The sequence below is a fragment of the Rhinolophus ferrumequinum genome, chromosome 20 (assembly GCF_004115265.2).
Source record: "Rhinolophus ferrumequinum isolate MPI-CBG mRhiFer1 chromosome 20, mRhiFer1_v1.p, whole genome shotgun sequence".
NCBI classification, from domain to species: domain Eukaryota; kingdom Metazoa; phylum Chordata; class Mammalia; order Chiroptera; family Rhinolophidae; genus Rhinolophus; species Rhinolophus ferrumequinum.
Window position 1 is genome coordinate 8,522,747 of NC_046303.1, and position 14,374 is coordinate 8,537,120.

Below are 14,374 nucleotides of genomic sequence, written 5' to 3' on the forward strand. Positions count from 1 at the left end.
GGGGTGGAGACACAGGGAGCAAACATCCGCCAGTATCCCAACAAGGGGTCTGCACCCCAGTCTCGCTGGTGGCCTGACAAGACACAGGAAATAGGATCAACATGATCCGCAATCCACCCTCCACTTCTCTGCCTGCCAACCAACCAACTCCCTAGCTCAGCCATGACAGTTATGTCAGTGGCTAATGGCTAACTGGTTACAGCTGATGGCCATGTACTACCCGAGCCAGCACCTTTCCCTGTGAGGCCGAGAGCCTAGAAACCATTCTCTGGGACTCTGTCCCCACAGTGTCCTACCACAAAGAATGAGGTAAAGAAAGAGAGGGTGGAAGGGATCCTGCTGCGTGAGCTGTTGAGAGGAGGAAGCTCCTCTTGTCACTGACCCAGTGGTAGCTAACCTTCACTAACCCTTCTGCAGCTGAGAGAGAGAGCCCAGCTCCCCCAAACGCCCTATATAATCTGCTTGCATTCTTCTTTATGTGGAAGCCTGGAGCTGTAAAAATGCACATCTGACAAACTAACTTGGTGTACTGACTCCTAAACCAGTGCAGAAAATGGAGTGTCAGTCAGCTTTGGGCAGTGGACTTAACCTTTGTGTTACCACGTATAAGCCAAAAAAAAAAAAAAAAAAAAACAAACAACCCAGAAAAAATAACACTACCATCCCGATTCATTTCCCACTATACTGCACACAGTAGGTGCTCAGGAAACACCTGTCAACTTTTGTGAAGAGCAAGAGTAAAGAAATGGAAAGTAACATTTATTTGAGAGATTGCCACACGACAGCACTATACCACATGGCTTCCATACAAAGCTCATTTTACTCATCAGCTCTCAGGTAGGCATGACCGGCCCCATTCAGAAAAGGAAACTGAAGCTCAGAAAGGTTAGCCGGGATCACATGTAGAGGGAGATTTCAGGTTTATCTTGGAGGCATTTGCTCCTTATGCAATGTACCCCACGGTGTCTGCTCCGCCAAAGCTTCTGATACCACGCTTTGCAGACAGTCCACACCAGACACTTTGAGCGGAAGTTGGATTCAGAATCAGGAAGGATGCTAACTTTTGCATAGACAACTCTTAGGATGGAGGAACACTTCCCAAATCTTCAGGGTGTGGTCAAAACCGGAAATGCTAACTCCAGCGACGCTAGTGGTGAGGCCTGAGTGCGGCCGGGGTTTGGGGACAGCGACAGGTCGGGCCGAGCGAACGACCAGACCCCGCAGGCTTCCACGCACCCGAGAGGCCTCGGGGTTACCAGGAACTCGGCGCCGCGGGCGGCGGCGGGCCCGGAGGGCCACGCGTCAGGTCGGGCCGCGCGTGACGCACTTCCGCCCCGCCTTCCGCCTTAAGGGCCCCCAGACCTTACCACAACAAAACCAGCGCGCGGGCGGCCGGCGCCGCGGCCCCAGTCCCCGCCCTCCTGCCACCTGCAGCCGCCGGGGCCGTACCGGGCCGGGCGCCGCGCTGCCCTGCCCTGCCCTGCCCTGCCCGAGGGCTCGGGCTGCCAGCAGGTCGCGCCCTTCGGCCACCTTTCCCCGCTGCCAGCGCGCCGCCTCGCGAGACCCGGGGCGGGCCGTGGCCGCTGCTGAACAGCAGGAAGGGAGCGGCCGCGGCGGAGGACGCCGGCCGGACTGTGCGGCCAGCGGCCCTACCCGGGAGCAGAAGGTGGCGGGCCCCGCGGCCTTCTCGCAGGTACCTCTGCCCCGGCTGGCCGCCCCGAGAGGCCCGGCCCCTTGCCCAGCCCGTGTGGCGGGGCCGTAGCGTAGGGGCCTTGTTGCGTTTCAGCGTGGGGGTCGCGGCGGGGGCGGGGCGGTGACTCGGGCCGTCGCGCCCTCACCCCTCTCTTCCTTCCTTCTCACCGATTTCTTTCTCTCCCCTGGGCCTCCCTCCGCAGTCCCGAGTCCGGTGGAGCCCCGCGGAGCGGACCTGGCGGGGAAGGCTGCACTCACGGCCGGGACCCCAGACGCCGCCGCCGCCGCTACTGTCCGTCATCCTTGGTACCGGCAATGGCCTTTGTATCGTCCGATGCTCTTGTGACTGACTTGGATACGGAATATTAAGAACTCACTCGCTTCCGTCCCCGTCCCAAAAGCGCCTGGAGTAACCATCTCAGCTCCTTTGGGCTAAAGTGCTGCACTTCTTAACTCTCTTCGACTTTGGGGGCACCATGGACCAAAGTGGGATGGAGATTCCTGTGACACTCATCATTAAAGCACCGAATCAGAAATACAGTGACCAGACTATTAGCTGCTTCTTGAACTGGACCGTGGGGAAACTAAAAACGCATCTATCTAACGTGTACCCTAGCAAACCAGTAAGTGTCTAAAAGCTGGGTGCACCTGCTCCCACCCGCAGCTTTTCGTACCTTGTACCCAACTTCTCCTTGCTCATACCCTCCCCTCTTGAATCAGATAGGTCGCTTTTGGCAGACTGCGAAGTATTTTGAGTTCTCAGATTATGTGTGTCTCTTGAGTGTCCGAGCCATCATTAATATCTTCCTGATGAGGTTCAGTTAATTACTAAGTTTATACAGAAATATCAAGGGAGGTAAGAATTGGCAGGCATTAAAAAAAGACCGTTTTCCTTGGACTTAAAGTCATCAACCTAATATGGGATGACAGATGCATCCTTTAATAAAAAGGTGAAACATCAATTCATATTAAAGCTTTTATTGCTTCTTGTACTAGAATTCCTTTTTATTTTCAACACCTGGCCCAGAAATTTGCTCACTGTTGGAGAGCAATTTTTCATTCTTGGAAATGAGTATGCGACCCCATAAAAATTACACTTTCAAGACTAGTATGTGTGTTTTAAGAGGCAAAGAGTTAAAAGTTTTAGACTCACTTTCTTCTGTGTCTTCCTCATTTTTCTCCTGTAGAGGACACAGAAATTTCACTAATTTAGAAGAGAATAGTCCTTTCACTCCCTACCATTCGGTGCATTTTTTTATTCCTTTCATATGGCCATTTGTAAATTAATGTGGCAGTGTTTTCCATCCTGAATCATATCTGGATTTGCAAAGATAATAAATAAAATACAGACAGTCGAGCTCCATCTGTTCCCAAAGTTAGATTTGAAAGGACATAGTTTATAATTAAGAAGTCTTAGAATAATTTGCAGAAGTGTAATGTCATGTAGAATATTGTGAAAGTGAGGCTTTCATGGTCTCCATTGTATAACATTTTGATTCCTGAGTAAGTAGTGTTCAGTGATAACTAAACCTGTGGTTTAGTGGAGAGGCTTGGATTTTAGGGTGGGAAATATTTTTGGCATCAGGCAAATGTAAGTTGGCTCCAAGGATGTGTTGGGAGTCAGCTATGCTTTCTAGGCTTTACTTAACACCTGTTTTATGCAGATAGTAAGAAAGGCATTCGATCTGTATTAAGATACCGATGAAGTAGGACTATTTCAGTATTCCAGTATTAAGTTTAGTTACTTTAGACTTCTAGAATAACTGCAGAAATGTGGCAGTTATTGCAAAAACAGGTGTTTTAGAAAAACAATTCTTACATGGCATAGCTTTGTTAGTGCCTTATGATGCAAATATTTTTAGTAGGGGAAATAAAAACCCTGAGGTATTTAGGTACTTGAAACAAATTAACAGGAACTCTAATTTATTCAAGTCTATTGTTTGAAAGTTAAAATTTACACAGGGGATAACAATTTGTTTTAAAACTTGCTGCTTTACAAAAGATTTCTTATTGCATGTGATTCGTTTTGCACATTTTCCAAGTGGAAAAAAGTTTTTCAGAACAGTCCGCATTTAAAGTCATAACCTTCCGTAGTACTGTTCATCACATAGCCTGAGTACCATTCCTAAGCAGTACTCCTACATATCTAAGTATTTATGCTCAAGTATGTACTTATGTGAGGAACTTTATATTATAGCCCTAAACCAAAAGGGACTTGGTTTGCACTATGATAGACCAAGACCTACTCTCTTTTTTAAAAAACTACCTAAGAGAGGAGTGTGAAAGGGCTTTGCCTAACTTGCACCCCTAGTGAACTAGCACTGTCTCCAGTGGAGGGCTGTCAGTGCCCCTGGGGATCAGCCGACTGCTGGAGACAGGGGTTGCAAACTTCTTTTAACCCCGCCCTCCTCACCTGCCTGCTTCTTGTACACACTGGAGATGCTTTTGAACGCTGTGCAAATAATATGCAGCCTATTAATTGCCTAACCTTGTGGCAAACCTGACTTTTTCTCCTCCACCAAGTCTTCTCCAAGTGAATTGTAATATCGGCAGTTCATTTATATGTTAATGAGAGTGGGTGGGCTCGGGGCGAGGCACGTGTTTATTTTCTTAGAACTTCACTGTAAACTTTGTAGGGTTATCAGATTGGACAGGCTTACATTCTAACTTACTTATCACAGGAGAATTGATTTGAAGTATCACAGTGGTTGAACAGACTGTTTAATGATATCCCAGAGCCATAGGTAGTCCTCAATATAGGAATTGGAGTCCTAAAATTTTTCTTCGTAAAGTTGTTATTTAGAACAGAGAATGTTTTGCAATTTAAACAATATGACATTACAAATATAACACACTATAAAGGAAGGTTAGGTTTTATGACCACCTACAGTGAGTGTTTAACAATGATTCTGTGTTTAAGGGTCTAAAGTATTGCTTTGGTGTTTAAGAAATCGTTTTTATGCTTGATTCCTTGCCTGTCTGCCTGGCGAAGGTGGGTGGACTTGGCAGCAGAGTGAGGTTCCATTGCCTTGTAGAAACACTTGTCCCATCAAAGTTGGGGGCGGTGGTCAACACTGCTCTTAACTGCATCTGACGGGTCAGGGGTAGGTGGAGGGACTCGGTTTCTGTGGGCAGTGGCTTCTAGGAAAATAGATGGGAGCTTCTGGAGGGAGAAGGATGGAGATTTGAAGTTGTCCTTTTAGGATCTCTACAAGGATATGTCATGTGTCTACATGCTATTAATGGAATTCTGCAACAGTGTGTAAAATCTTAAGACTAACTTGATGGCCAGATACTGAATTGCAGATAATCTACGCTTGGATATTTTAAATTGAACTTCCCCTCCCTCAATAAACCCACAACAAATACACTCAATCCCCAAGCACACTTCCTTGGGCTTCATTTATTTATTTAAGTAGGCATTTGGATGTCTGTGTGCTAAGCGTGAAGGTGATGGTAAGAGTCCTTTGCTCTTTGCTCTTACGAAGCTCAGGTCTACTTGGGGGATACAAACATGTAAGTAAACAACTGTACTGTTGTGAGACTAGTGTTATACAAGAGGGATGTACTGAGTGCTGTAGGAGCTACAGGGAAGTGCTACAGGGAAGGCACAGGCAACCCTGGAATCGGGGCTAAGAAAAGGTCCACGGGGACATTTTTCCTCGAGTTGGTAACAGTTTTAAGCATACAAGATGAGTGGTGTTTTTTGTTGTTTTTTTTAACTATTCTCTCAGGGCTAATGTTGCATTGATGATTCTAAATGCTTTATAATGTAGTGATTTAGTAATATAGTGCAATGTAAAAAGATTATAGATCCACAGTCGGCTACACTTGAAAGGGGCAGGTGCTTTCAAGTTAGGAAGTAAGACCGTTGCCATATTTATGCAGAAGTTTACAAGTCATCGATTAAAAACCTCAGATGTGGAATTGATCTCTTTTGTAGTTTTGTTTAACTTTGAATGGTATTGATTATTGTTTTAGGATGTGGTTTAGGAACTGGAAAGTGCACCAGTTCATGTTGATAGTGTATATAGATAATTGTGAATCTTATTCTAATGTGATCTAATATGACATTTGTCATAACTTCCTGGCTTTAGATATTCAGATCCTGAAGTTAGCCTGTGGTGTGAAATAGTAATTGTGAAATTGCGGTAATTGTTACCAGTGGGTGACACTACTACCTGTGAAGGCCACTTTTACTTGACACTTTTAGTGTAGACTTATTTTCTAGAGATGTAAATATCAAAATGGTTGAACTTAATGTTATCCAGTAACATTATGGAAGATCCGAGAGAAAACTTAGGAAATAAGAATCTCTGAATTCAATCAGGCACTTTTCTCATTAGCTCTTTTTTCTTACTGTTCTCATACACAAACAGTAACTAAGATGGACTTGACTCTCTTTGAATTCAGTTTTGAGTGCAAACCTTTCTGTGGCTTATATGCGTTGGCTCCCATTTTTCCAGTGTTGAGGTCAAATGCCTGTTGAAAGTGTCCCTCAGTGCTGGGTAGATTTCCTCTGTCTTGGTGCTTCCTACTGTTAAGCTAAAGCAGTCAATTCAGTTTCATTGCTTAGGTCTGTCTTCTGGCTTTCCTGCACAGCTCAGCCAGGGAGTTTGTGCTGCTTCTTCAAATTGTGCCTTTGCTCTGAGATTCCGTGAGAATTAAAGAAACAGGAACAGAACGAGTTGTGGAAGTTCTATTCTGAAAACATAACATTCTGTAACCAAATTGCCTACAGTTCAGATGGATGTCTTACTTTCATTATCAGTGGAAGTAGCTTGTGTAACAAACATATTGAGGCTACGTCTGTGTCATTGTAATTCTCTATTAACTTACTTAGTCAGATCTTTTAAAAACTAGCTGAACCACCTCAGAGCTGTTGATTTAAAGGGGCTATAATCTATACACATAAAAATGTTTATTATGACTATTGACTTACAAAATTTTAGTACATACATATTAGAGGATTTTTGTCACGTTGCAGTATAGTTCAAATTTTTTGAAACTTTTTGAACAAAGGATATTATTAAATTGAGTTTTATTAAGGATATTATTAAATTGAGTGTGAAGGTTGATGATAAGTTAATGAATGCTGACTAAAATTTGTTTTATTTAACTCCTTTGTAGCCTTTTCCTAATTTTTTTTTTAAAATAACCTCTTCGAAGGTAGTGTTTTGTTTAATCATGGATCGATGCTATTTATTGAATTATTTATTTATTTACTTATTTTTATTAGTTTTATTTTTGGCATCAATGCTGTTTAAAGATAGGCTTTTTCCAGAACTTTAAGTTTCTCTCCTTTACATAATAAATACTGATTTGAGGGTCTCAAATGCTGTTGTTTAGCTATTATATTTATATAACTAATATTTAATGATTTATATTGACTATTGATTTTTAAATTGCCATTTATTAAGTGGTTGCCATGTGTACTAGGCATTCTACTAAGTACGTTATATGTTTTATCACATTTATTCCTGATAGACAACTTATGATGTTAAGTTTTATTATCAGCTCTTTTTTTGGCCCAAGTTCATAGAACTCTGTAGTAGAATTGGAATTTAAACCCAGGTTTGTCAGACTTGCAAGCCTCAGCTCTTACCCATTACGATTCACATTCTATATCATGGTGACGTAGGAATATGTCTCTCTGAGTCTCCAAATGATGTAGGGGACTTTGAGTGAGTGCTGGGATCATGTCTCATCAGACCAAAGAATGGAAACACAGACCCAGGAAAGGCAAAGAGTTTTAAAAAGAGGATAGTTGATTGAAAGTAAAGAAAGGGTCAGAGCTCCTGAGCTGGAGGGGATCCCAAATGGGGGTGCCAGTGACTGAGAAAAAAGTTCTTTTATACCTTCCCTTACCTGCTTGGGGCAGGGGGCTGGAGACTTCTAAAGGAATTCTTCTATTGGGTTTTTCCTGTTTGCCCATCCTGAAGGGATTAACGAAATAACACATTCCTATCTATCAGATCTGCTCCTTTGTCCGGCCAAAAGGGATTTGAGATAATTTATTAACCTCAAGGTGTATTCTCATATCTCTGTCCTGGAGTGAAGGAGACATTCCAGAACCTGGAGTTTCAGGATATGGCTGCTTTTTTTGGGTTTATTCTACCGGGGACCTCCCTGTCTACCTAGTAACATGCTAACTAACCGGTCTCTGTGGTTCTATGTCATAAGATGAAGAAAGGCCCTTAGGGACTTGGCCATCTCATTTGTATACTTGCTGATTAAAAGATGGATGGAAAAAGGTATATGTGTTTAAACAGTGTGTCATCCAAAGGCTACAGATGAATGGATAACATAGCCTTAATACTGTTCTAATGCATATAGACTTAGTGTGTGGTTGTTTCTGCTTATTTTGTGAAGTTGTAGGGAAGAAATGGGAACTAGACCTCAAAGCACATTGCCCTGCGCTGCCTTTTCACATTCCTGCTTGTCTATGAACCATAGCAGTCATGTATTTTGGCTTTCTCTGTCGTATGCACATCTGATTTGTGAATGGCCTGTGAGTAGCAGTGACTGTCCCTTTGAAGTTCTAGAGGAAATTCTTCTTTAAGCTCTGCATGCTGATTTTGCTGACTGTCGTTGCAGAGAGAAGGGGTAGAGGCAGTTTGGGTAAACTAAACACTGTAAATGGAATTACAGTGTTTCTGAATTTCCTGGGGCTTGAGATTGGGTGAATTTAGTGGTAGTGTGAGATATGTCCCAGTACAAATTCACAGAATTCATTTCCCACAGAAACTATTAATATATTTTGAGCACCTCTTGGGAACCAACTCTTTAAAAGCTGTTTGACACTTGTGATAACTGTATGTAAGTACTGAAATGTTGATAGTTACTACTTTCCAAGGACTTGGGTGGGTTGTCGTTCTTAGAACTCACATGTAGGTTGAAGATTGCTTTTGCTGAGCTTTTTGATAATGTTGAAATTGGATAGACAAAGAACATGAGTTTTTAAGCCATACACGATTATGAGAGACCCATTCAATCCTTCACATAAAAAAAATTTAACCTTTTGATACCTCTAGGTGACTTCTGGAAATAGAAAGTATTGTTGGCTTTGTAGAACTCAACTATCAAACATCTGTGATTATTTTAAAAGCATTAGGAATGCATAGTCTTTTATCTGTTTTTGATAGCTGATTAAACGTTGAAAAGTCGGACACTATAGATAATAATATATGTAAACCTTTCTGAAAGAAAAACATCTTTCCCCAGTTCAGGATTTTTATTTGCATACTATACTAGTGGGTGAGCTTTCCTTGCCTTGGTTTTTAGCAGGGTCTGTTCAGTGGGTGGCAGAGTTTTGGGGATCAGCTGGTTAAGCAGCTGTTTACTTGGAGAGGTAGGTATACGAGTAGTTCTGTCTCTGGGCTACTCAGAGCACCATCGGGATGTTTCCAAGTTGGTAATTCAGCTGGCTCTCCTCTACCACAGATCATCAGGCTTCATCTAGGACGGAGCAGTGGAGGCTTGAAAGTAGTTGACCTGATAGGATTTGCTGACCCCTGGGTGGAGGGTGTGAGCAACAGGAAGAATGACAGCTGTGGTGATAGACATGGGCACGAACATTTATTTGTATGTTGATCTGTGTAGCCAGTATCTTAACAGTAAAAACTTTTAATTGACAATTTAATTAGTACTTTATTTCAGATTACCAATCCTGAGTCTTCTGAATTCTTATGTTTAAAGGTTGCTGTGTAATTTTTTTTTTATTGAGAGAAAAAAATGAGCTTTAATTGTGGTAAGCTGCTGAGATCTTGGAGTTTATTATAGCAGCTATCATTACTTACCCTAACTAATACAGAAATGAATTTTCAATCAGGGTAAAAGGTGCTGTTTTGAGCAGGTCTGCATAAATAAAATTGTGCCACTTTTACAAGTTAAATTTAATTTGAATTGATATCTCAATACGTACACTTTTCCTAATACTTACAATCCAAAATAACTAGTTGAAAATTCAGTTGATTATAGTGTTGTTTGTTATCATATCTAGTTACTGGTTTTCCAGATATTTAAATTAAATTTATTTATATTTAAACTGAAGAGGCAAATTTTTTAGTAACATAGAAACATTTTCATTTTTCTTACCTGGTTTAGTCACATGAAAATTTCTTTTTCTCTATTTTCACCCACAGTAAAATTAAAGAATTTGTTTTCCTTCTAAAACTCTGCTTATCTGAAGATATTTGAATATTCAGTTTAAAGCAACAATATTTTTTATTGAGGTATAATTCACATATTATAAAATATACCCTTTAACGTGTATAACTCAGTGGTTTGTAGTAGTTCACAGAGTTGTGCAATCATTACCCCTGTCTAATTCTAGAGGATTTTTATCACCCTAAAAAGAAACCCCATACCCACTAGCAGTCACACCCATTCTGTGCCCCCAGTCGTTGGTCACCACACACCTACTTTCTGTCTCGGTGGATTTGCCTATTCTGGAAATTTCATGTAAATGAAATCATGGTATAGATGGCCTTTGTGTCTGGCTCATTTCATTTAGTATAAAGCTTACCAGGTTCATCCATGTGGTAGTACCGTGTTTCCCTGAAAATAAGACCTCCCCCGAAAATAAGCCCCAGTTAAGATTGTCAGCCAGATGGACACATTTAGTACGTTATGACAATGTTCCAGAAGACGATGACATGACTATATTTGAATAAATGTAGATTGTTGTACGTGAAAAAAATAAGACATCCCCTGAAAATACGTCCTAATGTGTCTTTTGGAGCAAAAAATATAAGACCTGGTCTTATTTTCAGGGAAATACAGTTTAAGACCCAGTCTTATTTTGGGGGAAAAACGGTATGTATCAGTACTCCATCACTTTTCATGGCTGAATAATATTCCATGACATGCATTTATCACATTGCGTTTATCCATTTATCAGTAAAGAGACATTTAGGTTGTTTCCACTTTTTGGCATTATGAATAATGCTGCTATAAACATTCTTGTACAAGTTTTGTGTGGACGTAAGTTTTCAGTTCTCTTTGGTGTATACCTAGGAATGGAACTGGGTATATAGTGAGTTATATGGTAACTCTGTTTAACTGTCCAAGGAACTGTCAAACTTTTCCTCAAAGACTGTTCCATTTTACATTCCCACCAGCAATGTATGAGGGTTCCAATTTCTCCACGTCTTTGTCCACACTTGTTTTTGCTTCACGTATTTTTTTTTGGGGGGGTACCATGTAATTTTGTTATATTATTGTATTCTGCTTTTTTGAAATTGATCTTCCCTTGCTGTGGAAAGATAAAAGTTTATTTAAAGTTGACTACTAATTTAGAGAAAAGTTACCACTAAAATACTAACAGATGATTTCTCCTTCATAGTAATCGGCTAATACCAGTACCGTTTGTAGAAATGAACCAGATGAATTTAGCACCAGCAAATGTTTTAAATTAGTATTGTGATTCATAAACTAAATATTTTATTTTCATGCTTAATGATTACATGTAAAATAACTGATATAAAGAACTTAAGATGGGCTGTGTGTTCCAAATCTTTGTAAACATTTTTGGACTCATAACACTTCGTTTAACAAATTGGCATTTACCATCTACTCTGTCAGGCACAGTGTTAGGCTCTGGGAACAAAGTGATGAACTAGACAGACATAGACCCTTTGTTCTTGGCACTCGTGTTCCGCTTCGGGAAACAAGCATGTGAACATAATTACAGACTGTGGTTTGTACTGTGGTGATGAACGAGACAAACAAGATATGTGAAAGGGAATCCTCTATGTTTGTAAATCAGGGAAGAGCTCTCTGAGGAGCACATTTTAAAATTAAGACCTAAAAGATGATTAAGAGCTAGCCATGCAAGAACTGGGAGAGAATATCGCAGGGAGGGTGTCTGAGTTGGGAGAGAGCCTGGCATGTTTGGAGATCTAGGTGAATGCCCATTTGGGTGAGTGAGGAGGAAATACCATCAGAGGAGGTTGCAGAGAGACAGAAACCAGATCTATTGGGACCGTCTGGCTATGGTAAGGAATTAGAATTAAATCCAGTGTGATGGGAATCCATCAGAGGGTAACAGGATTGATTTACTTTTTCAAACGAACACTCTGGCTGCAGACTACAGAATGGAAATGGAAGCGTGAAGACCAGTTCAGAAGCTATTGCAGGAGCTCAGGCAAGAGGTGATGGTTTAGATTAGGGTAATGACAGTGAGGATGGAAAGGAACGGACCGATCTGGGAGGGACTTTGGAAATAGAGTCCGTAGGATTTGCTGATGGTTAGCTCTCGGAGGCAAACGGACTTCTTTTTACCAACATCAGACTGTTTTTCTCTCTGTGTAGAGAAGATAAAATTAATTAAAAGCGTTCCTTTGGTTATTTATAAGTGTCATTTTAAACTGAGACTTGAAAGTCGTTCCAATGTTGATTAGGGTTTTCTTTTTTAGTCATTAAAGATGATAGCCATCACAGCTTTAATGAAACCTCTTTAGCAATGTCTTAATCATGTTCTTATGCATAATGAACGTGCATAGTCTGCTGTCAGCCGTGCGACTTTCACACAATTCCTTGTTAGGTCCTCATGGAATTGCATGATGTCAGAGTAGCAGATGTTAGAAATTAGCATCAAAGGCTTATGGAATGTTTACTAGGTATTGTGCTCTAAGAGGTTTATGTGCATTTTCATTGTTATGTGCGGTTTTACTTTTGTGAAATAGATACTATTACGCTCACTTTACAGATGAGAGAACTGAGGCACAGAGTGGTGGTTCTGGGATCTTGTACAATTTTCTTCACATTCTTCACCTGTCCGCCTTCACCTGTCGTCCGTAGGTCCAACCCCTCCACACAGGCGTCCACCCCTTGTTAGCTGCTCAGGACATTGCTCTTGAAATTCTCTGTTTTTCTCTCCTGCATCATCAGTTTTTTCCTTTTCACTGAATTAATCCTGTTGGCAAACATATTATGTCTCTACTCTTAATAAGAGAAAACAAAAGAGTAAAACAAACAAACAAACAAACAAGATAGGCTTATAATTTCACTTCACTTCCAGCCAGTGCTCGATTTCTTTCCTTGTCCTTAAGTGCAAAACTCCTCATAAGTTGTATATATTCACTGTCTCCAACTGTGCTCCTCTCCTTTTCTCTAATATCCCTTCCAACTAAGTTTTTACCCTATTGCTCCACCAAGATTGCTTTTATCAAGCTCACTAGGCGTCTTCATGTTGCAGGATATTCTGGGAGAATTCAGAAATAAACCGAATACAATAGTATGAAAGAAGGGCACTATGAATAATAATAAAAGCCTGGAGATACTCAAATACCCATTAATAAGCTGCAGTATTTCTATATATTGGAGCCTTATGTATGCACTTGTTAAACAGAAGGCGGAAGACAACACTGCTAAGGTGTAATCTCCAGGGTATGAGGAGAGAACAAGGTACAGGAGAGGAAGTATAGTGAACTACCATTTGTGTGAGAAAAGAAGGGAAATACTTGTGTGTTTATATTCAGATTTGTTATGTTGATAGAAAGAAATGAGGGAAGGGTAATTCAAACTTACAGAGGGAGGGAACAGGGACAGAAACTAAACCTCTTTGAATGTACTTGCACTATAATCTTTACTCTATTTCCATATAATTTAAAAAATTAAATAGAAAAAAGTAATCCCTAAATGGTAACACATTAATAATTTAATGTTAGGATGGTGACATAATATAAGAGAAATTATCTCAAGGAATTTTGAAACACAATATTTTAACTATACATTTCTAGGGGGATATCTGTAAAGACAGAAGAAACCCATTAGAGATCTTAAACCTCACCTAATATTGTTATTTTTATTTTAAGATTATATGTAGTAGGATAAAGCATATAAGGAAGTTTGCTGATGGCATATGTTTGTTAATGTCATTTGCAAGCAAGACTCCCAGGATGAGAGAAGATACAACTAAAATAAGTAAAAACCATATACAGCTCTAGTAATTTAAATTGGAAATATCAGTATGACCTCAGGATTTAAGTTTTTCTTTCCAAAAAATACATGTTTTTCTAGCTATCGTTAATGAAGAAATCTTAGAAATAATGACAAGTAAGAGTGCAGCACTCTTAGATCCCAGATTTTGGTCTTTAGATACGATTTCCCATTAAAAGGAACCAAGGCTCCTGGAGCAATGGCTGAGGTCAGGTGTGGGGCAAGAAGTGTGTTGGCAGGTGCACCTGGGCATTTTGTGCCTGACAGCAAGGCAGCTATTTGAGATTACAGAGGTCATGTCACAATGACACAGGAGCCAACCCTCAAGGGACATCTACTGACCAAAAATGGTACAATTTGAGGACTTAAAAAGAATGGCAGTACATTGAAAAACATAAAATTCCACAAGCTTATAGAGACACTTAAACCAAACTCCTTGATCTTTGGTACCTAAGGACCCCTCAACTACAGAGCTTACTCAGTATGATGTTTTCTATTGTCATTTTTAATACAAGACCCTTTTTTAAGTAGTCATGCTGAATATATAGTCTATTTAAAAATTGTTACGGTTTTGCTTGGACTTGGCATATTTAACAGTTGTTGATATAGCTACTATTTAATTATTTTAATAGAATTCAAGGAACATTTGCCTGTTTCTCAGTTATGAAGTAGGAGATCTTATGGGGACTATACGTAAATGCTTTAATTTTAAATAATGCTAGCAATTATTCACAATTAT

The 14,374-nt window shown here is 40.5% G+C and overlaps 1 protein-coding gene across 3 annotated transcripts in view; it reads left to right on the forward strand.

Annotated features, from left to right (window-relative positions):
- Positions 1-1,368: 1,368 nt before the first annotated feature.
- HERPUD2 (HERPUD family member 2) overlaps positions 1,369-14,374 on the forward strand; it is a 29,804-nt gene continuing 16,798 nt past the window's right edge. For 2 of the 3 annotated variants that reach the window (XM_033088678.1, XM_033088680.1), the window contains exons 1-2: positions 1,418-1,693; positions 1,896-2,315. In XM_033088678.1, coding sequence (XP_032944569.1) covers positions 2,169-2,315 — 147 coding nt within the window. In that variant the 5' untranslated portion in view covers positions 1,418-1,693; positions 1,896-2,168. Of the gene's footprint in view, positions 2,316-14,374 lie in introns of all 3 variants that reach the window. The other variant, XM_033088679.1, reaches the window with a different exon arrangement.